Source organism: Artemia sp. Qi Xiang Cuo, chromosome 20 (genome assembly GCF_049724085.1).
Source record: "Artemia sp. Qi Xiang Cuo chromosome 20, ASM4972408v1, whole genome shotgun sequence".
Classification (NCBI taxonomy): domain Eukaryota; kingdom Metazoa; phylum Arthropoda; class Branchiopoda; order Anostraca; family Artemiidae; genus Artemia; species Artemia sp. Qi Xiang Cuo.
Window position 1 is genome coordinate 42,567,827 of NC_142813.1, and position 21,483 is coordinate 42,589,309.

The following is a 21,483-nucleotide window of genomic DNA, read 5'->3' on the forward strand; positions in this document are numbered from 1 at the left end:
TTTCTTGTTGTTTTCTTGGGCTATTCGAGTATTCTAGTCCTCGCAACATATGAGACAGAATTATCTGCAGAATTACAAATAAGAGAAGAAAAACCACGAAGTTATTCCTAGTAAAAGAAAGTCAAAGTTTTTTTAGAACCTTCTAATTTAATATTGTTTTGGCGGGAAAGCAAGTTAATAAATTATTAAAAATTCAATAGATTCATGACTTAAGTTTTTTTTTGAGAAACACTATCCTAGTGGCAGAAACAGCGTAATCCTCTTGTTTGTTTATGTTTGCATGTTTTTGTTTGTGCTTTTTGTTGTTGCTAAAAAATGACACCAGGCAGCATATTACTTGAAATAACACCAAGCACCGTAAAACCTATACACTAGAATAACAGTACACCGGAATAACCGCCGGATCTTAGACATTTCGTGTTTGCTTTTTATTCCAACCAGTGGTGTCCATTCACGAAATTTCAAGAGGGGAGGGGACAAAAGTTATTTTTCAATGTCGAGGAGGGGGCAAATTTGTGTTTTTTATGATTTTTCATCGGCAATATAAAAAAAGGCATTTTTCCACAAAATACCCAAAAAGGTATTTTTACAAATCTGAGGGAGCCTAACAAATCTAGAGAGCACACTCCGAGCCTTGCCCCCTTACCCTGCAGCTTTTGGAAAATCAATATTAAAATTATTACAAAATATCATACAAAATCGAATGTCTGTCTGTGTGTGTAAGTGTGCAGTGCAAGCATTGCTACACTATTCGTCCTATCGCCCAAAAACTTAAAGAAGCAGTTGAGTACTCCCCTGAAAGTTTTAGGGAATTCCCCCTCGAACCCTCTTAATACTTTTAGCAGTGACTGAAACTAAAGACCCATCAATACAAATAATTGACGGCCCCTTCTGGCCATATTATTCACATTATCTGGGCATTTAACTAACTGGTTGGTTCATTATAAATTCTGCCATACAACACACTTCTGAAATCATAAAATTTCATTTTCAATGAATTCTCTGAATTTGGTATTCAACAAATTCGTTAATTTGACATTCAACCTAATTTGTCATAATATTACCGTTGTTTTGCAAGGTGGCTGGTTTTTAACCCCCCCCCCCAAAAAAAAAATCATCCCCCTCCCTGCGAAAAATAGTCCCCCGAGGAAAATGACCCCCCATGCCGAAAATACCCCCCACGGATATTACCCACCCGCCGCTGGTTGGCCTCCAATCACTTTCGACTTATAAAAAAAGGACTAGAACTCTCAATTTTGGATCTAATAGACACCATCCAAAGTTTCAGTTTCTGCAACCATGAAGTGGAGGTGTGGATGAAGAAAGGGTAGTACCCCTCCTATACAGAATAAATTCTGTTCATTTTGATGTTTAATGCTACTCTTTGCTTTCACTTTAACAGCGTAGACCAGAAATATTCCCAGAAATTTTGAGGAAATAGATATAAATTTCACAGTTTGATGCGTTTGTTGCAGTTCCTTTTGCACCCCCCCCCCTCCGAAAAAATACACCCCCCCCCAAAAAAAAAAATCCTGGTTATGGCCTTTGGGAATATACATCAATTTCTACCTCCACGCTGCCCTCGTCTCTCCCTTAGAACTAATTTTGTACTTTTCCAATGGATCAATGAGAGTTGGGATGTTTTGGCAAAAAAAAGCACCCTTTGAGTTTTCTCCCTCCCTCTCTAACTACAAAACAATCAGAAAAACCCATTGTAGAAGTTTAAGTGCCTTTTTAAGTTTTCAAATTCGTCCATTTCTTACAGATAATATTTGTTGTTGGGAAAAATTCGGAAATTTTTCACGGAGGAGTTTTCTGAGGGGGGCATTGTCTGGGGGAATTTTCAATGGGGAGAATATATTTGGAATAATTTCCTTTCGCCGGGGATGTGTTTTTCCACGGGGTATATTTTCCGGGGGGGGGGTATTTTCCAGGGGAGTATTTTCCTGGGGGTAATTTTCACAGGGGGATATTTCCTACAGGAATTATATTTAAATAAGCAATCATACCAAACAAACAAACGGGGCATTCCAAGGGGTATTTTCCGGGGGGAATTTTCAACAGGGGATTATTTTTCATTGTGGGTATTTGCCGGGGGGGTTTTTCTTGGGGAGTATTTTTAGGGGGAATTTTCGGGAAAACAGACACCCAGAACTGTTTTTTACATGAGACGAATTTTCCAGGGGGAATTTTCCGGGGGGATTTTCTGCGGTTGGAACGGTCTGGGTGAAGAATTTTCCCAATTAAAATAAATATAATACGTATATCTTTTTCCGACTCTGCATATGTAATCATAACAAATTCATTAGGTAATTTATACAAATTAGCTAGGGTATTCATACATCTAAGTAAATCTAGGGTATTCATACCTCTAGGTAAATCTAGGGTATTCATACCTCTAGGTAAATCTAGGGTAGGATTACCTAGGGTGAAATATAGGGTAACTTTATTCAGTTTGGGATTAGCTCTATTGTGAAAAGCAAGACGTTTGAAAAAAAACAAACTAATTTTCGCGTTTATTCATTCAGTGCATTATGGGATTTTTCGATTTATGGATTCATCCCCTTAATGAAGAAGAATTTTCAGAGTAGAATTTTGCAGTATGAACTCTCCATAATATATCCGGCGCTATGATATAGTTTTAAGGTCTCCGTTCCGTCATAACTTTCTTTCTCCGTTCCTATTCCCGGCAGGGAAATCTTTGCTTATGTGACCTCATAGTGGTATCAGGGCAGACCTTTCACCGTTTTCTTTAAACCAAAACTGTGACTGCTATCTCCACTGCAGGGTGACTTTGAGGAGTGGCACCCCTTGAGGAATTTATAGCCTAATAAACGACACAGCATTTGCACTGGATCCTGATTAATAAATGTTTCTTCTGGGTTTCGTCTGTTTTGATGGACTTTTTTGGACTGAAAACTTTTCGTAGATAATTTGTCTATTATGGGATGCCTCCTCGTAGTAGCATAATATTTGTAAGAATGGATATATAATGAGTCAGAGGTAATAGACTTGAGATTGTCTTTCAATTATTATTGATAGAAAAGCATCGCCAAGTTTGAAAAACCCTGTTGTGACCAAGATGAGCCCAGAATTGTAAGAAGCCTCTATTCAACTGGAAGCCCCAGTTACTTCTTGCTCTCCAGTTCTAAGCCGGCTTAAGCACTTCGCGTAGACTTGAGATGGTGTTTTGGGCACCGTCCTGCACTGGTTCTGGGACCACTGATTTTCCTGAGGCTATAATAATTTCAATTATTTAAAAACATGACAATTGTCACTTGGAATTTTACAATGTTAAAAAAAAAACTATCGTATCGGCTTTTTAACTGACGAATTCAGACCCTTCTAACTGGACTTATTAGAAGTTTCAGAAACTCATATCCCAGGGGTAGGAAATACGAAATTAGGTGATATAGAATTTATTTACTCAGGCAGGAAGGATGGGGGGTAGGGCTACTTAGGCGGGGATTAGGGCCCATGATGAATAAGGGAGCTGCCAAGTCCTGCTTAGGCTGTGAAGGTATTAATAATTGAATACTAGTCGCTGCATTTATGAATAAAAACTGCAGGGTATCAGTCATAGTAGTATTTGCCCCTGTAGAGCCGACTGATAGAGTTAGCAGTGACTCAGATAAATTGAAATTACAGCTGCTGGGACAAAAAGACAGGGTCCCTGATGGAAATGTGGTATTTTTATTAGCAGATTTTAATGCCCAGGTTGGTAGAAATAGTGATAGATGGTATCCTAGCCTAGGTAAATTTGGTGCAGTAAAAGAAAACAGTGATGGCTTCAGACTGCTGCAATTTTGTAGGCATAATAATCTAATTATAACCAATACAGTATTTGTCATAAATAAATGGTATTCAGCTGTTATGGTATGACAGCTAACCTTTTTTTAATTATGCTATTATAAACTGAAGACTGAGGGATCGCAAGATACTAGGGTATATAGGAATGCTGTTATCGATTTTAAAAGTAACGATCACCATCTAGTAGTGCCTAGGCTCAGTTTAAAGCTAAAATATAAGAAGAGTAACTACCTTCCGGGAAGTTATAACGTTGGCAGACTCCAGGACACAGTTCATATAATTATCCAGTAAGCATATCGCAGATCATTTCTGGTCTTCGTTCTCGGCGCGAAAAACAAGCTCCTCCCACTTCTTCGTGCAGTTATTAATAGCGGGTTTCCACTTGTTTCCGATTGTTTCGCGTAAAGTGTATTATTCGTAATAGCGGGTTTCCACTTGTTTCCGATTGTTTCGCGTCTGACTTGTCTACCCGTGAAAAGATCTGACGCCACTTATGTTTCTATGTTCTCTGGAGCACTTGCACCCCAGTCCGGGTTTTTTTAATGGGTGAGATAGGGAATGATCATACTGGATAATTATATGAACTGTGCTCCAGGATGAGAATTTGAGAGAGACTTACCAGGAACAATTGGATACTAAACAGGAGACCTTAAAATTTGACAATGCCAAAGATGGAAGGAACAATTTTAGCAAAATAGTTTGTGAAGTCACTGTTCGTGTCTCAGGGAAGATAGTTAGTAACGCAGCTAAGAATATTAGTGAAAATGTTTTATGTTTAATAAAGAGCAGGAGGGGTGTGTACAAGAATGATTTGACTGATAGATCATATGAAAATAAGAGCAATGTAAACAAAATGGAGAAAGCACTAAAATGTGAATTAAGGAGGTGTGGCGTGGAGGCCTTGAATAAAATTGCTGAAGATCTGGAAGATGCAGCTAGATGGCACAATAGTAAGACCTTGTACTGACATGTTAACAGATTGAGAGGGATTTGTCAATCTTGACTTGTCCCATTGAAAGTTAGGAAGGGGGCACAATTAGGGAGAAGGAAAGAATTAAAGAGAGATGGGCAGAACATTTCGAGAGTGTGCTAAACCGTGATATATTTACAGGAAAAGATACAGAAAAGAACGAACAAGTTTTTGACACATTGGATGTGACGGAAGATTTATCTTGCGGACCGCGATTTTAGAGATGATGCCACAATTTTCTATTTGGTTAAATAAAGAGCATGAAACTAATGACATGACATATACCGAAATCTCCAACCTGGTCGGTAAGGCAACAGTTTTACCGAATCGTGCTGTGATTTACGTATCGTATTGTAAACGGACATTATGCTAGTTATTAATAAAAAACAGTCTGTAGAAATGACCAGCCAGTCTGTAAAATCCCCCCCCCCCAAAAAAAAATGGCTAGCAGTGAATCTGGAAAAAAGAAGTCGTAAAGAGATATTTAAGGGAAATGCAAACTTTCTGGGAGGGTGCAAAGAGGAAGGCTTGAGCAAATCAGGATGGAAGAGAAGCTTGCGTTGCTGTGTTGGCCTCAGGCGACTTGTTGCTGTGGTGAGTTTTGAGTAGTAGTTGTAGAAGTTAAAAAAAAAACACCCTATTACAGGATCAGCTTGGCTTTCTTATGGAAGGAGCGAAAGGCATGTTCTCTTCTAATCGTCTGATATATACTTATAAGGAGTATTAAGTAATATTGGTAATAATTAATAAGGAGTAAAGGAGTCATTTCACTCTTTTTAGAATTAATAAGGAGCAACCGAGTAATAAGGACGACGGGATATCTTAATCATTTTGTACATGAACGAATACAAGATGAAATCTGTTCCCCAAAATTGTGCATAAGCCTTCTAAGGTGTAAAATCCTAGTGACCCTTATTACACCGATGGACGTTATTATTGCAATTTATGCATAAGCCGTCTAAGGTGCAAAATCCTAGTGACCCTTACTACACATATGGACGTTATTATTGCAATTTGTGCATAAGCCTTCTAAGGTGTAAAATCCTAGTGACCCTTACTGCTCCGATGGACGTTATTACAGCGACGGACACGCTTTAAGGCATTATTATTGAATAGTTTTAGTCGCATATTCAAATCTTTATTGGCGGTAATACTTTAAAAGTAAGACTTTTTTAATTCAATTAACAGGTTTCTTTGACTTTTAAATCAAACAGTTCGTGGTAAAGAACTGTAAGTAAGGAACGACCCGGCTCAATGGTAACCGAAACTCTAGAAAACGGCATTTTGATACACACAGATACATTAAAAGAATCACATTTTAATGCTAATTTTAAATATATAAGTTCGATCAAGTTTAATCCTACCCATCAAAAGTTAGGCGGCTGAGAAAATTTTGGCTGATTTTTGATAAAAGAGGAAAAGACCCCTTCAGAAGTATAGAACCTGCTTGAAAATCACACATTCATATTCTGCGTATCACAGAACCCTACTGAAGAGGTTTCAAGGTCCCATCTACAAAAATGTGGAATTTTGCATTTTTGGCCAGAAGAAAAATCACGGGTGTGTGTTTCTTTGTTTGTTTGTTTGTTTTTGTTTTTTCCCCAGGGGTGATCGTATCGACCCAGTTGTCCTAGGATATCGTGCAAGGGCTCAATGGAATTAAAGTTAAAAGTTCTAGTGCCATTTTTAAGTGACCAAAAAAATGGAGGGCAACTAGGCCCCCTCCCACGCTCATTTTTTTCCCAAAGTCATTTGATCAAAATTTTGTGGTAGCCATTTTGTTCAGCATGTTCGTAAATATTATAAGTATGTCTTTTAGGATGACTTAATTCCCCGAAGTTCCCGGGGAGGGCTGAAAGTTATGAACTTTACCCAATGTTAACATATAGTATTGGTTATTTGGAAGTATACAGACGTTTTCAGGGGAGATTTTTCCTGGTAATGGGGGGTGGGGGTGGGTTGGGGGTTATGAGGGAGGATCTTTCCATGAAGGAAGTTTTCAAGGGGGAAGGGATATTGCTGTGGAGGGGACGCCGGACTTCCCAGCATTATTTAAAAAAAGATCAGAAATTTAATATAAAAAAACAAGTATTTCAACTGCAACAGCAGCAACATCGAAACTTTAAACGAACAGAAAATATTACATATGTGATTGGGTTCGCCCCGTAGTCAATGCCTCACTCTTTAAGCCAAAGATTTTTTAGTACTTTCATAAGAGCTATTTATTCTAATTGGCGGCCTTTGTGATTAAGCGGTCATTTTTAAGGAATTGGAACAAAATTCGAACTTTCGCTTAAAAAGCAAGGTATTGAATAGGGGGCGAACCCCCTAATAAACGTATTAAAAATACATGAATATAGGAGTTCGGTACGTAAGTTAATTCGTAAGTTACGTATATTTATTACTAATAAAAACGTTCGTAAATAAAATTAAACAAGTTTCGAGAAAGCCATTTAACTAAATAAAAGTAAATTAATATGCAAATTTTGTTTTAATTATTCATGTACGGTGAGCCAAGATCAAAACCTGTATTTATTCAAAAACGTTTTTAACTGAAAGTAAGGAGTGACATTAAAACTTAAAACGAACAGAAATTATTCCGTATATAAAAGGGGCTGTCCCCTCCTCAACGCCTCGCTCTTTACGCAAAAGTTTGACTCTGTCTCACAACTTTATTTTTAAACAATAAAAAACTTTAGCGTAAAGAGCGAGGCTTTGATGAGGGGACAGTCCCTTTCATATACGGAATAATTTCTGTTCGTTTTAATTTTTAATGTCGCTCCTTACTTTCAGTTTAAAAAACTTGTTTTTTTTTATTTAATACAGACATTCATTAAACTGTGGATAGAATTAGTGTGAATCTGGGGCACACAGAACGCCAATATCAAAGTCAACCAACGTTGATCAACGTCAGTTATATGCAGCGTTAAGAAAATCTATGTTAACCTACATTTATCCATGGCAAGCAGAAATATGGAAAGGTACCGTAATTAAAGACTTCCATAATTAAAGAGATAAAAGTTTGCTATAGGAGCCTTTTGATATATTAACATTCTAACAGACTCGAATAGTAAATTCTAGTGGTTTGTTTTAATTATAGATAATTACTGTTGTTAATTAGTAGTTAAACCAGTAGTAGGTCCTTAAATGGATGTTGGAATAAAAGAAGATTTTAACTGGCCATTTTTTTATATATCATGCTTCCACCTTGACTTTACCATTCTTTAGTCTATTCAAAAATAAGAATTATGGTGATAAAAAACCTGGGTCTTGGCATAGCCGTGGGAAGGGTTTGGAGGCTTCCGATCCATCCCTGCCACCTCCCAAAATATAAACGGGAAGTAAATATTTTCTTAGACCACGCAGCCTTTCATTTTGCAAATAAAACAAATTCAAAATACAGAAAACAGATATCAAATAAGACAATGGACAACAAGTCAAACATTAGCGTAAAGAGCGGGGTATTGAGGAAGTGGCAGCCTGTTTCATATACCAATCTTCATGTAAAATCCCCAACCCCCAAAAAAGTCCTCCAAATTAATTTTTTCCCATGTGAAATCCTCCCACCAGGAAATTGCCCACGGACAATTCCATCCTCCCTGCAAATCCCCCCCCCCCCGAGAAAATTTTTTGCGAACGATTCCACCTGAAAAATCCTCTTTAACAAACTTTCATTAAAAATTTTTTTAATTTTCTTTTAGATCGTTTTTCAAGTCATGCCAGAAATCCACCCTATGTGGAAATATTTTTCCCGAATATCCCCCTCCTCCAAAACGAAAGTTTCTCCCGTGGAAAATTCCCCCGTGGAGAATTTCTTCTGTTGATAATTCCCCCATGGAAAGTTCCACCGGTGGAATAACCCCCCCCCCCCACTGAAAAATTCCCAGAGAATTTCAACCAAGCTTAGAATTTCCCCCGGACGATTTTCCCGAAACACCTTCACATGTAAAGTTAAGTCGCCCAAGAGAAAGTAAGACAAATAAAACGAGTTTCGTATATGAATTCTAGGGAACTCCCCCCTGTGGAATTTCTATCGGAGTGCTCATCCACAGAAACTTTACCCCAACGATTAATTCTCGCCTGCAGAATATTGCCCCTCCTTTAAAAATGTTGTGTATTTCCCCCAATAACAAATACTACATGCAAACAATGGTCAAATTTCATAAACTGTAGCCTTTTCCCCAGGAAACTGGGGGAGTCATGGTATTCCCAAGGACACAGTCATTGGCCCTTTCGACCATACTTAACACACTGGCTATCTTCAAATTTTGATATGATGGCTTTGGGGAAAAAAGGGCATAGGAGGGTGGCTTGTTGGCCTTTAATATTTTCGGTCAATTAAAAAGGGCACTAAAACTCCATTTCCATTCAAATGAGCCTTGTCTTGATCTTCTAGGACTATAGGTTCGACACGATCACCCCTGGGAAGAACAAAAAAAAAATAAAACAATAACAAACAAATAAACACGCATCCGCAATCTTTCTTCTGGCAAAAATACAAAATTCCACATTTTGCGGATAGCAGCTTGAAACCTTCACATTATGGTTCTCTGATTCCTTGACTTTTAGGGGATGTTTCCCGTTTTTCGAAAATAAAGCAAATTTTTTCTGGCATGTAGCTTTTGAAGTATAACATGAAACTTAATAAATCTTATATTTATTTGGAATCAGCATAAAAATCCAATTCTGTTGATGTATCTTTGTTATCAAAATTATGATTTTAGAGTTCCGGTTACTATTAGGCCGAATTCCTCCGTACTAATAGTTTGTTACCACGAAGTGTTTGAAAGTCAAGATCAACGTCCCCACAACACTGGTTCAACCATCCCTAAATAATAATCACCTCTGAAAAGTGCATCTTTTCAAATATTTTGATCAATTTTTCGAGGATGATGGTCATTATTGAGTAAGCCACCCTCAAAGTGTATCATTCATTGAAAATTTATCAGAGGTGGTTGAGGGTCTAAGATTCTGCTACAAGAGGAGAGCTGTTACCCCTCCCCTCATCACCTTTATTACAAGATTGCCCCACAAATATTCCACAGAAAGAAATGAAATTAAGGGGGACATACTACCATCGGTCTTCCTGCTTCTACATTTACTTAGAGCATCAATGAAAGTTAAAAATGTAGAACTGCAAATGCACTTATTGGGGCTCCAGTTAAGACGCCCCTCCCTCCCCCAAACCCAGAAAGATTAATTAATTCCCTTCCCTAAGAAATGATCCATAATTTTTAACCGTAGTATATAACTTTATGGAGAATCAAAAGAATCAATTCAGTTAAACGAAACTTAAGAATGATTCTCTATGTAAATAGGCTATTTTGTACGGACTGCATGTATTTTAATGAACAAATGTGCGTCCGTGCTTTATTTTAACATCTGAAACTGGGAAGCTGACTAAGCAGTTTTTAAACCAATTCGCTATCTCAAACTTTTCATCCAGTAGCATTTCGGCCCTCTTCGAATGGTAATCGTTGTATTCGTTGGCACTTTTTTTTAGCTACTTAAATGGGCACCAAAACTTCCAATTCCAGTTAAATGGACCATATTGCAACAATGGTCCGATGCTTTGCCCCCTAAAAATAAATAAAACAAAAAAAGGTGGTCACTCTGTTTGAAAAACGCAAATTTTGTATTTCTGCATAAGGGAATTTAAGCTACATGTATTTGGCTCTTAGACAGAGATGGTGAAAATCGAATTAAGGAATCTACAAGTGTTCTGTCATGGGATTGTTTCCCCCTGTTTTATTAAATAGGGAAACATTCTTAGCCCAATAACTTTTGATGATTATTTTTAAACTTAATGAATTGTACCCATTTTGAATCACCGTAATTTGTTATGGGTATATTATTGTTAAATTTCTGGCCCCACTTGCCAAAAATACATCCACGCTTAGAGGCCCGTTCAAAGGCTTTACATTAGTTAACAGGTAAGGAAATTAAACTTAATGACCGATAAGAATTCTTACAAACCTGTCTCATTTAAAGATTCCATTTCACAAGAAATATTTTGGCATTCATATTTGAAATTTTTTGCCAGAATATGTCACGCCAACAGCCATGCCTGAAAAAAAACAAATATACATCAATCATTTTTAAACTTTCAGCAGAATCTGGTGGTGAATTCTTCAAAAAAGCTTATAACAAATACATCAAAATGGATAAAAAAAGACCTTCCAGAGTAAAATTGAATTCGTAACCTGCATAATAAAGTTGTCAATAGGCCTATGAAATTTACACAAAATTAGTGTAATCATATTTCTTTACTGGAGTTATGTCTACAGTATATGGTTTAAAGTAAAATCACTCTTTTCAAGTTCTAGTGCCCTTTTTAAGTGACCAAAAAGATTGTAGTGCAACTAGCCCCCCGACGAAACTGATAACAGAAAATCTTGAAAAGTATATCATTGTTCTAATTTTTCAAAGGCTCCTAGGGCTGTAAAACAGAGTAACGTATGATTTTTAATTAAGCACTAAACCAACCAAAGAAAACACTTAAACATATTAAATAAATAAGTAAAATTAAATAAATTAAATAGACTCCAATCGATACTGCACAAAATGGAAACCAAAAAAATTCTAATAAGTTTTTGAAAATGCCAAACGAGTAGCATACTTGAGCCAAATCGAGAGGGCATTCCACATAAAATTAAACGCATCGAGAGGGTTAAAATCCGATCTTACTCTTCGAGATTCGAGTATGCGGAATTTGAATGTTGTGAGAATAACGGAGCTGATGATTCAACTAATTAGATACAAAAGAAGACGTAAACCTAAGGGACCTAGGAATATCTTGATTTGCCCATTACTTGATTTGCAGTCTCTCTACATTCTTTCGTGCACGTCTTTCACTTTTCATCAAATTCATGGTGATGTTCCCACAGTCCCTCAAATTACTCCTTCTTTCGTCGCTGATAGGTCTTCGCATCATCTTCGCAATTCAAAGAATATTAATATTTTATTTACTCCATCTGTAAGGTCTGACTTTAATCCATTAACTACTTGTCATATCGTTTGGAATAGCCTACCTGAGTCAGCTCAAGAATGTCACTCGTTTGGTAGTTTCAAAAGAATTAAAAAAAAAAATTTATGTCTTGATTTTTCATGTTTAAATTTATTATTATTTTTTTAATTTAATTTTTTTTTGGGGGGGGGGGAGGCGGGGGGACTAGCCTGGGTTGGAAATGTTTGTTGTGAGGGGTAATGAGTTTGTCTATTTTTTTTGTGGTTTGGTTTCAATTATTTTTTCGGAATTTGGTTTAATTTATAGGATTGTCCTACATCTTTTTTTTTCTTCTTTTTGTTCGGGGGTGGGGGTGGGGTCTCATAAAAATCGCATTTTGTTTTGGTTTTTAATTATTGTTTTTTTTTTTTTTTTTTTTTTTTTTTGTGTGTGTATGTGTTTGTGTGTTGAGTCTTTGAAAGGTTGAAATGCATTATGTTGAAATTACCTTTTTTTTTTTTTTTTTTAGTATTTATGCTATTTCTGTTTTTCCCCTGTTTTTTTTCCTGTCCATAGAACCTTACGGGGGGGTTCTATATTGAAGTGTTTTTGTCATAAATTTATTGGTTGAATAAATTGATTTATTGATTGATCAAAGGGTAGTCCACATGGAATAAATTGATTACTTGGTAGTCCCCTGTTTAGTTTTTGATTTTTTTTTTCTCTATCTTCTTTTTTTTATGTGGATCTTTGTATTTTATGATTTTTTTTTCTTGTTAATTTTTTTTTTTTTATTCATTTTTTTTTTCTTGTGTTGAGTCTCTTAAAGGTGTGAATGTATGATGCTGAAAATGTTTTTGTTTTTTATGTATTTGCTTCATTTTGTTTCTCCCCTGTTTTTTTTCCTGGCCATAGAGCCTTACGGGGGAGTTTATATTGAAGTGTATTTTGTTAAGTTTATTGATTGAATGAATTGATTGATTGATTGATTGATCACCATGGAGCTGAAGAAAAGTGAAAGATGCACAGGAAAGGATATAAAGCTTTTCAACATCAAATAATGATTTAGTTGCTGAACGATTTACATCCTGGATAAGATTTATACCTTTATTGTAAGTATTGGAAAGAGATTCAAGAAAATAAGGAAATGTAGACTGGGCAATAAGAAATAAGAAGGAAAAGTAAACTGGGCACATAACTGGGCAATAAAAACATAAGATCGAATAAATTTTGAAATAGGGTTCTTCGAATCGGTCCAAGAAAATTATGTTAGAGCTTTCTTAGAATATCAAGGCTTCTACATACCTTCATCTTAGTCAAATCAATATGGTGCTTAAAAGATAAATTTTCGTCTAGGTGGACACTTTGGAAACAGACATATCCATCCTTTGGCCGACTAATAGAGCCATTGGATCGATCAATTTCAAACAGTTGAGTACAAGCTTGAGATATTGAATAGAAAAAAATAACTAAAAAAGTAGGGTAACTAGGATAAAAAAAACTAGGGTAACAAAGTAGCAGGAATCAGAAGAGAGTCTATTGCACAGTGAAGGTAGTTCAATAAAACTACAGAAGCATGCTCAGTTGGATGATTTGTTCGAAAGTCAAATTGGAAATCGTGAATTAATTCTTTCAAATAAGAAAATTATTAAGACAGGAAAGCATCGCCTTCTCAACAATTTTGCTAAACACAGAAACCAGAAAAATTAGCCATTAGTTGGCTGGATTATTTTGTGTCCTCTTCCCCAATTTACATAATATGTTAGCCCAATTGCACTTGAGATTATTCGGGAAATTACCTTGCTGAAAGGGCAGGCTATTAAATTTCTTTAAGGGAAAAATAATAGAAGAAAGTATGGACTTAATTACTTTAGTAGGAATATTATCAGGGTCAGATGACGAAGAATTCTTCTAACCCATAACAATTCTAGTAATTTTTATTTCAGATGCCCGTTCGAGGTGACCGTTCGAGAAATATTGACTTAATTCAAAGTGGCCCTGGATAAGACCTGGAATTAGATTGTGAAAGAGAAGAATTAACAGCAGATACCGCGCATTTCCGAATACTCGAAAGATATGAAGAAAATGCATCTTGAACATTCCGTTTACCGCCATTATTTTGCCATCAAGAACCAGAAATGAAGGGACTGATGGAGACTGAAAGAAGGGTTTAAGGACAAGGTTTATTACCCGCCAAGTTTTTTTTAATATTTTTACTGCAATCTGAAGAAAAAAACAATTAAAGTAATACTGGGACTTGGCCTTTCGACACAGAATTACAGATATTCCTATAGATCCTGAATCGCTAAAACTGAATGGTATTCATTGGGATAGCAGACTTATAAAACTTATTCCAGAGACTATTTTTTCTCCTACAACTAAAGAGACCAGGGGTCATCCAAGGATTTTGCAGGAAATGTCCTCCTAGGTTTACAATTGCTCCTAAGGATCTCTTAGTAACTAAGGATCTCTTACTCCTAAGGATTGCTCCAATTATTCATTCAAATTATATTCAAGGAAATTTTCATTCAAATCATCTTCACTGTCTTGTGAAAAGATTTCCCTATTGTTCTTCTTGTTTTTGATGTTGTGATGGAGAGGCAGTGTGGTCTTCGTCGTTATTTATTATTTAAATTACTCTTAGATTTACAATAACTCCTAAGGAGACCTGTGGCAAGCATAGATAAAATCAAATCTAAAGATAGACCTCATATCTGTCAAATTTATGTTCAAATCTTCCAAAATAATCCTCGAAAACTCCCTCGACTGCTTAAGGATGTATCAGCAGTAGATCATTAAGGATGCATAAAAACGGAGGAATAGAGCCACTAGGAGATTGAAAAATATTACAAATAATTAAATCCTTATCTCTATGTTTAATATATATTAAATCCTTATCTCTACGTTTATCTCTATGTTCATATATATACATAGGCTATATATATAAGGGTGGGTATGCTGTCCAATGTCTAGTGAGAGAGCAAAGAAAAAATCTATGAATTTGATAAGATTCTTTACTTAAATAGTCTTACAACTACTGATGCAGGCTTGATGGAAGACACAGGCGATGAAATAACAATAGGTACAAGTTATTGTCAATCAGTTAGATGACAATATAGAACCAAATGGGGAATCAGAAGAACGAAATTTATGTAGACCAGTGCAGCTTATTGTGATACAGAAGCATGAAAACTAACAAAAGAGGGGAAGTTATGCTAGATATTTTTTGGGCATAAAGTTAAAGCGCCACATCATAAAAGAAGGGTAACCAGCTTACTCCTTACTTGTATTAAAAAAAGAAACCTTGGTGGTCTTGAAAATCTCATCAGCAGAAAGAAACATGTTATATCCGGGAAAGATTCAACAAGTAGCTTGCAAGGGGGGAATTGTACCGTAGTGGAACATATAGACCCATTTAATTTAATTACTACATATTACTACTAATACTAATGACATAATGTAGCACCAAATCATCTCAAACAAGCACAGATGGGCAAAATTCCAGCTTAACTTTTTAATGCCTCCCATTAAGTTACAGTTTGTTTTAAATCCTTTCGTATCACCTCATCTGCCCCCGTTGGGAGAAGACTTACTTTTCTTGTGGCACCAGCTGGATGGCCAAAATCAAAGTATTTGGTGGTATATAATGTTTGATTAATATAACGTGGTCTACCCATCTTAATCTTTCTTTCATTATTGCCTTATATCTAGAAAGTGGAATTGAACCCCATTGTACGTACAGCTTTGTGGCTACTGTTTTGTGTCTATTTTTCTCACTGCTATTGTTTGATATGCGGTCGGTCAAATGGGTAGCTTAAACTATGGCTGGAACAATCCCTTGTAAAAAATCTATCCTCGATAGATGGGTCTTAAATAGATCAATCTCTTATATATCTATATTAGATTTAACCGGGACAGGGGAGATAACCCAATATCTGGGAAATTTTTTAAGAAATAGCTGTGGTAGGAGTCTGAAACAGGTTCTAATTGAGAAAGTTTGGCCTTAGTACTGGCAGCCACGGAAGCAGGACAACTAGCAACAGTGCTCCTGTATATAAGGATGGAAAACGGAGAAACTCGAAATAAATTGTGATGAAGAAGAGTTGGCCTCAGGTGGCGCAACGCCCCAACGACCTTGAAGTAGTACTAGTAGCAACAGAAGCAGGACAACTAGCACCACTGCTCCTCTTTATAAGGATGACAAACAGATAAACTCAATAAAGGTTGTGATGGAGAAGTGTTGGCATCAGGTGGCTTAAAACCGCAGCGACTTTGCAGTAGAATTAGCAGCAACAGAAAAAGGATAGCTAGCACGGGGGCTCCGCTTTATAAGGTTGATAAACAGTAAAAATTGAAATAGGTTGTGATGGTGAAGTGTTAGCCTCAGGTTACTTAACACCGCATTGACTTTGTAGTAGCACTAGCAGCAACGAAAGAGGGATAGCTAGCATGAGTGCTCCTCTTTATAAGGATGATAAACAAAGAAAGTTGAAATAGGTTTGATGGACAAGTGTTAGACTCAGGTGGCTAAACATCGCATCGACTTTGCAGTAGCACTAGCAGCAACGGAAGAGGGATAGCTAGCACGAGTGCTCCTCTTTATAAGTATGATAAACAGAGCTTCAGGTGGCTTAACACCGCATCGACTTTGTAGTAGCGCTAGCAGCAACGGAAGAGGGATAGCTAGCACGAGTGCTCCTCTTTATAAGGATGATAAACAGAGAAAATCGAAATAGGTTTTGATGGAGAAGTGTTAGACTCAGGTGGCTTAACACCGCATCGACTTTGTAGTAGCACTAGCAGCAACGGAAGAGGGATAGCTAGCACCAGTGCTCCTCTTTATAGGTATGATAAACAGAGAAAATCGAAATAGGTTTTGATGGAGAAGTGTTAGACTCAGGTGGCTTAACACCGCATCGACTTTGCAGTAGCGCTAGCAGCAACGGAAGAGGGATAGCTAGCACGAGTGCTCCTCTTTATAAGGATGATAAACAGAGAAAATCGAAATAGGTTTTGATGGAGAAGTGTTAGACTCAGGTGGCTTAACACCGCATCGACTTTGCAGTTGCACTAGCAGCAACGGAAGAGGGATAGCTAGCACCAGTGCTCCTCTTTATAGGTATGATAAACAGAGAAAATCGGAATAGGTTGTGATGGAGAAGTGTTGGCCTCAGGTGGCTAACACCCCAACGGTCTTGAAGTAGTACTAGCAGCAAAAGAAGCGGGACAACTTGCACCAGTGCTCCTCTTTATAAGGATTGCAAACAGAGAAATTCAAAATAGGTTGTGATGGAGAAGTATTGGCATCAGGTGGCTTAAAACCGCAACGACCTTACAGTAGCATTAACAGCAAAGGAAGAGGGATAGCTAGCACGAGTGCTCCTCATTATAAGGATGATAAACAGAGAAAATCGAAATAGGTTGTGATGGAGAAGTGCTGGCCTTAGGTGGCTTAACGCCGCATCGACTTTGCAGTAGTGCTAGCAGCAGCGAAGGCAGGACTACTAGCACCAGTGCTCCTTTTTATAAGGATCACCATTTTATAATGGAGAAGTGGCCTCAGGTGGCTTAACATCCCAACGACATAGAATTAGTACTATCAGCAATGGAAGTTAGACAATAATTAGCACCAGTGCTCCTTTTTATAGGGAAGAAAAACAGAAAAACTTGACATACACTTTTTAAATACAATATAGTCAATTAAAGTCATTACAACGTAAATGCCGTCTAGAGACGTGCATCAGGTCATGTTTCCTTGGCTAAGTAGTAACCACAGAAGTTGGCAAGCCCATTGATTTTTTTTTTCACTTGCAGTGAGGCATTTGACATTGCCACTACATTAATCATTGGCAAAAAATTAATGAACGTAAAAAAAATAATTTTAGCTATCAGCACCAACGGTCATCATGGCATTCAATTTGGTTAAGGATGTCCAAAAGATTTTTGATGATAGTTTCTCAAGTTAATTTCGTTTTGATTTTGCAATTCTTAACTTTTAGAATTAAATGGCTATTAGAAAACACTGTAAATGAGACAAAGCAGTTTTCAAAAACGTTGGTCATAACAACGATAATTACTCTTAGTTTGATGAAGCAAATGCTGCCTGGCACATTTTTTACGTTATTTTGAACACGTTCTTATTTTATATTTTCTTATTAATAGAAATCACTGGTTATTGAGTAATGTTACAAAAAGGACAAATCGGTTTTGTCAAACTGTGATCAGAATAGTCAGTATGACTCTTAGTTATCTCAAGGATATTTGAGAGTTCTGATTTTAAAAAATTAGGATTCGTTAGAAAACGGTATAAATAGGAAAATACAGTTTTTAAACACATTTATCATAATGGTAATTAGGGCTTTTAATTTGGTCAAGTTAGTCTGAGTGGTGCCGGGCATGGCTTTTTGTATATTTTAGACACGGTCTAAAATTTTGGAAATCGTAGTCGATATAAAACAGTGAAAAGGGTATTTTTTTCAGAAAACAGGGGCGTGACCCTTAATTTGTTAAAGGATGTTAGAAAGGTTTCTGACGTTGTTTTCTTATTTTGTTTTGACCGCGTTCTGATTTCATGGTTTGATTTTATATAGCCTACCGACAGCAATGGTCATTATGACAACCAAATTGGTCTGAAATATCTTAAATATTTTTGTCCTATTCTTGTGTGTTTTTTTTTATCAAGTTCTGACGTTACATTTTCTTATTTTTTTTTGTGAATCTTTAGTCATTTGAAAACAGTAAAAATGGAACAGAACACTTTTATCTTAGGTTATAATGGCCATTATGACTCTTAATTAGATTAAGTATATCCGTAATAACCGGGCGTGGTTATTTACGGTATTTCGATCACTTTCTGATCATATGTTTTATAATTCGTAGAAATTAGGATACAATGGATACGTAGAAATTAGGATACTTATTCAGAATACAATGCAAAGGGGAAAAGACACTTTTTGAAAACAGTGGATGTAATTGTCATTATGGCTCTTAATTTGGTCAGATATGTCTGTATTATTTCTGGCTTAGTTTTTTATGTTATTTCGATCACGCTCTGAATTTAAAAAGTAGTGGTCATTATTAGACAGTGCGAATAAGGAAACATAATTGAGAAAATAGTAGTAATACTAGTTATTATGACTCTATGTCTGATTAAGGATACCCAAGGGGTTTCTGACATAGTTTTTTATTTTGTTTTGACACTTTCTGGTTCATATTTTAGCTATTAGTAGCAATAGTTATTATAACGCCCAATTTGGCCAAGGATAGGTATTTTTACAAAAGTTTCATCTTAATTTTGCTATCTTTTCTTGCCAATGGGGGTGGGCAAAATGGGTAACAAATTTTATGCTGAACATGGCTTTTCAAGCCAGAATTTTGATCATAATCTTTGCCACTTAATTACCAGGCTTGTTTGTATAAGAATTGTCCTCTTATTTATGCATTCTATATACTTTGTTATTGTTTCTTTTTTTCTTGTTTGTATATTTTGGGTGTATCTGGATTGTCAGTAGTGTAATAATATATTATCAGTCAAAATAAAAATTATTAATCAGCAGGAACCAAAAGCTCAGCTTGTGAGAGCGTGTTGGTAAAACAGTGACAGGTAAAACTAGAGAAAGGATAATAAATAGAATTCAGCAAAACGAAAAATGGCAAAAAAAGAGAGAAACGAGGACAATAACAGCTAGTGGAAAACAGAAGAAAAATAAGTAAATATTTCGGTCGAGACCACCGCTCCGCTGTTTGTTTTGAATTTTGATTTTATATTGTTGTTTGGACTTTAACCCCTTTGAATCCCTTTTAATCGTTTGGACTTTGGACTTTAATCCATTTTTTTTATTATTCTACACTGAGGACAATTGAGCGAATGTTTCCAACAAATTATTTGCAAACTCTTCTTATGTTTTTCACTGGCTGCTATTATTCTTGTTTCTCTCTTCTTTACGTTTTTTTCGTTTTGTAATGATTAGCCAGAGTGGTCTCAGAAATTATTTGTGATAGAGTTGAATAAATTTAAATAGAAAAGAATTGTTTTAGTTATTTTAAGAATTACGAGGTAGTATTACCCACTGAATAAATATACATAAACAAACATATAAAATACATTGCCCTTCCGCAACAATATAAAAATTATATTTCTTTTTTAACTAAACCTTGAACTACAAAATTTTAACATGGCTTAATTTTAGTGGCACAGGTTAAATTAAAATCACTGTCTAAAAATATTTATGAATATCTTAAAATCTATACGAAAGGTGGATTGAGCTTAAACACCCTTTTCCGTGTGCTGCTTTTCCAAACAATTCGTTTCTTGAAAGTTTTGACAAGGACCATCTACCAAAATTCTTTAAGCAGCGTGTTTGCTGCTTTTTCGTTTCTTGAAAGTTTTGACAAGAACCATCTACCACAGCATGGTAACTATTGATCTTAGCCAATTAATAAACTTTTAATAAACTGGATGATAATGGAATACCCCAGGGGTCTATACTTGGACCGTGAAAAAGCAGGAAATGTGTGCTGCTTTTTCGTTTCTTGAAAGTTTAGACAAGAACCATCTGATGCAGCATGGTAACTATTGATCCTAGCCAACTGAAAAATTTTGATCCCTCTTTTACTTCTTAAAATAAAGCCAGAATGGCCAAAAGTATGAAATTGACCTTATGCTAAAAAAAGAAAGAAAAAAGGACGCGAGAGCTGGGACGAGACTCGCCATTAAGAAACAATCAAATTGTTTCCAATGAGACTTTTTCTTCATTATCTATTTTTAGAAAGGACAATTAAAAAGAAAGCACCATTTCAGAAAATAAGACCATTAATCAAACTGGTTTCATAGAAAAGAAGTGATTTCCGGCAAATCTTTCTTGGCCGCCAACTCCTAGCCCTTGTCCAATATTTTGTATTCGATATTATCTTTATGGAACTCGCAACTGTGATTTTATTTGACGTATATTGCATATGTCATCGCCATAACTGTCATTCTAAGCCACCGATACTGGAAGAATAATAGATATTTATAGAAAAATGTAAAGGGGTAAATAATGAATAATATCCTTGAATATACGGATCAGGCACATCCCACTAAATTTCCAATAACGTAGAACCCAAACCTACTTGCCATTTGCAGCGAAAAATTCAATTTATTTTTTTTTCGTAAAAATTTCCGTCTACTTAAAATTTAACCTACATAAAATACAACCCCCTAAAGTTTGATTTTGTGCAATTCCCTGGGGGTTCGAATTTTACATAGGATCAGGGTATCTACTATCCCCTATTTTTCGTAGTTGCCCTGAATTCACCGAAAAAACTGATTCCCCCAAAACTGCCTTTAACGAAAATTAGCGATTCGTTTTTCCTGTTAACGTTCCTGTATCTACAAGCGCTAGTTCGGAGAGGGAGGGAGATTGCGGAAAACACAAGATTCTTTCGGCGAAATTCAGCGAACCCCAAAAAGTTGGGGATATAAAAGCGCAGTAGCCAGGGCCGTATCCAGGATTTTTTCGGGGAAGGGGGGAGGAAAAAACTTAAAAAAACGCATGAAAGTTTGCTTATACTCGTTTTTGTTACGTTTTTACGAGTCGGACAAAAATTTCGGGGGCGGGGGTCAAATCCCTACCCACCCTAGATACGCGCTTGACAGTGGCCTATAGGATGCCTTATTTTGTAATCGAAGGGATAAAACAGCCTTAGCTGTTATTTAAGGCTAATCAATGTGAAGTATTTGAAATCTGCTATTAAAAACTCACTCTAGTGTAAAATT

At 36.3% G+C, this 21,483-nt stretch overlaps 1 protein-coding gene across 1 annotated transcript in view; it reads right to left on the minus strand.

The window, feature by feature from the left end:
• Positions 1-21,483, minus strand: part of LOC148940229 (diuretic hormone receptor-like) — a 319,450-nt gene that overhangs the window by 288,084 nt on the left and 9,883 nt on the right. Inside the window, exon 2 of the mRNA XM_089106103.1 lies at positions 10,757-10,847. Coding sequence (XP_088962229.1) covers positions 10,757-10,778 — 22 coding nt within the window. The 5' untranslated portion in view covers positions 10,779-10,847. The remainder of the gene's footprint in view (positions 1-10,756; positions 10,848-21,483) is intronic.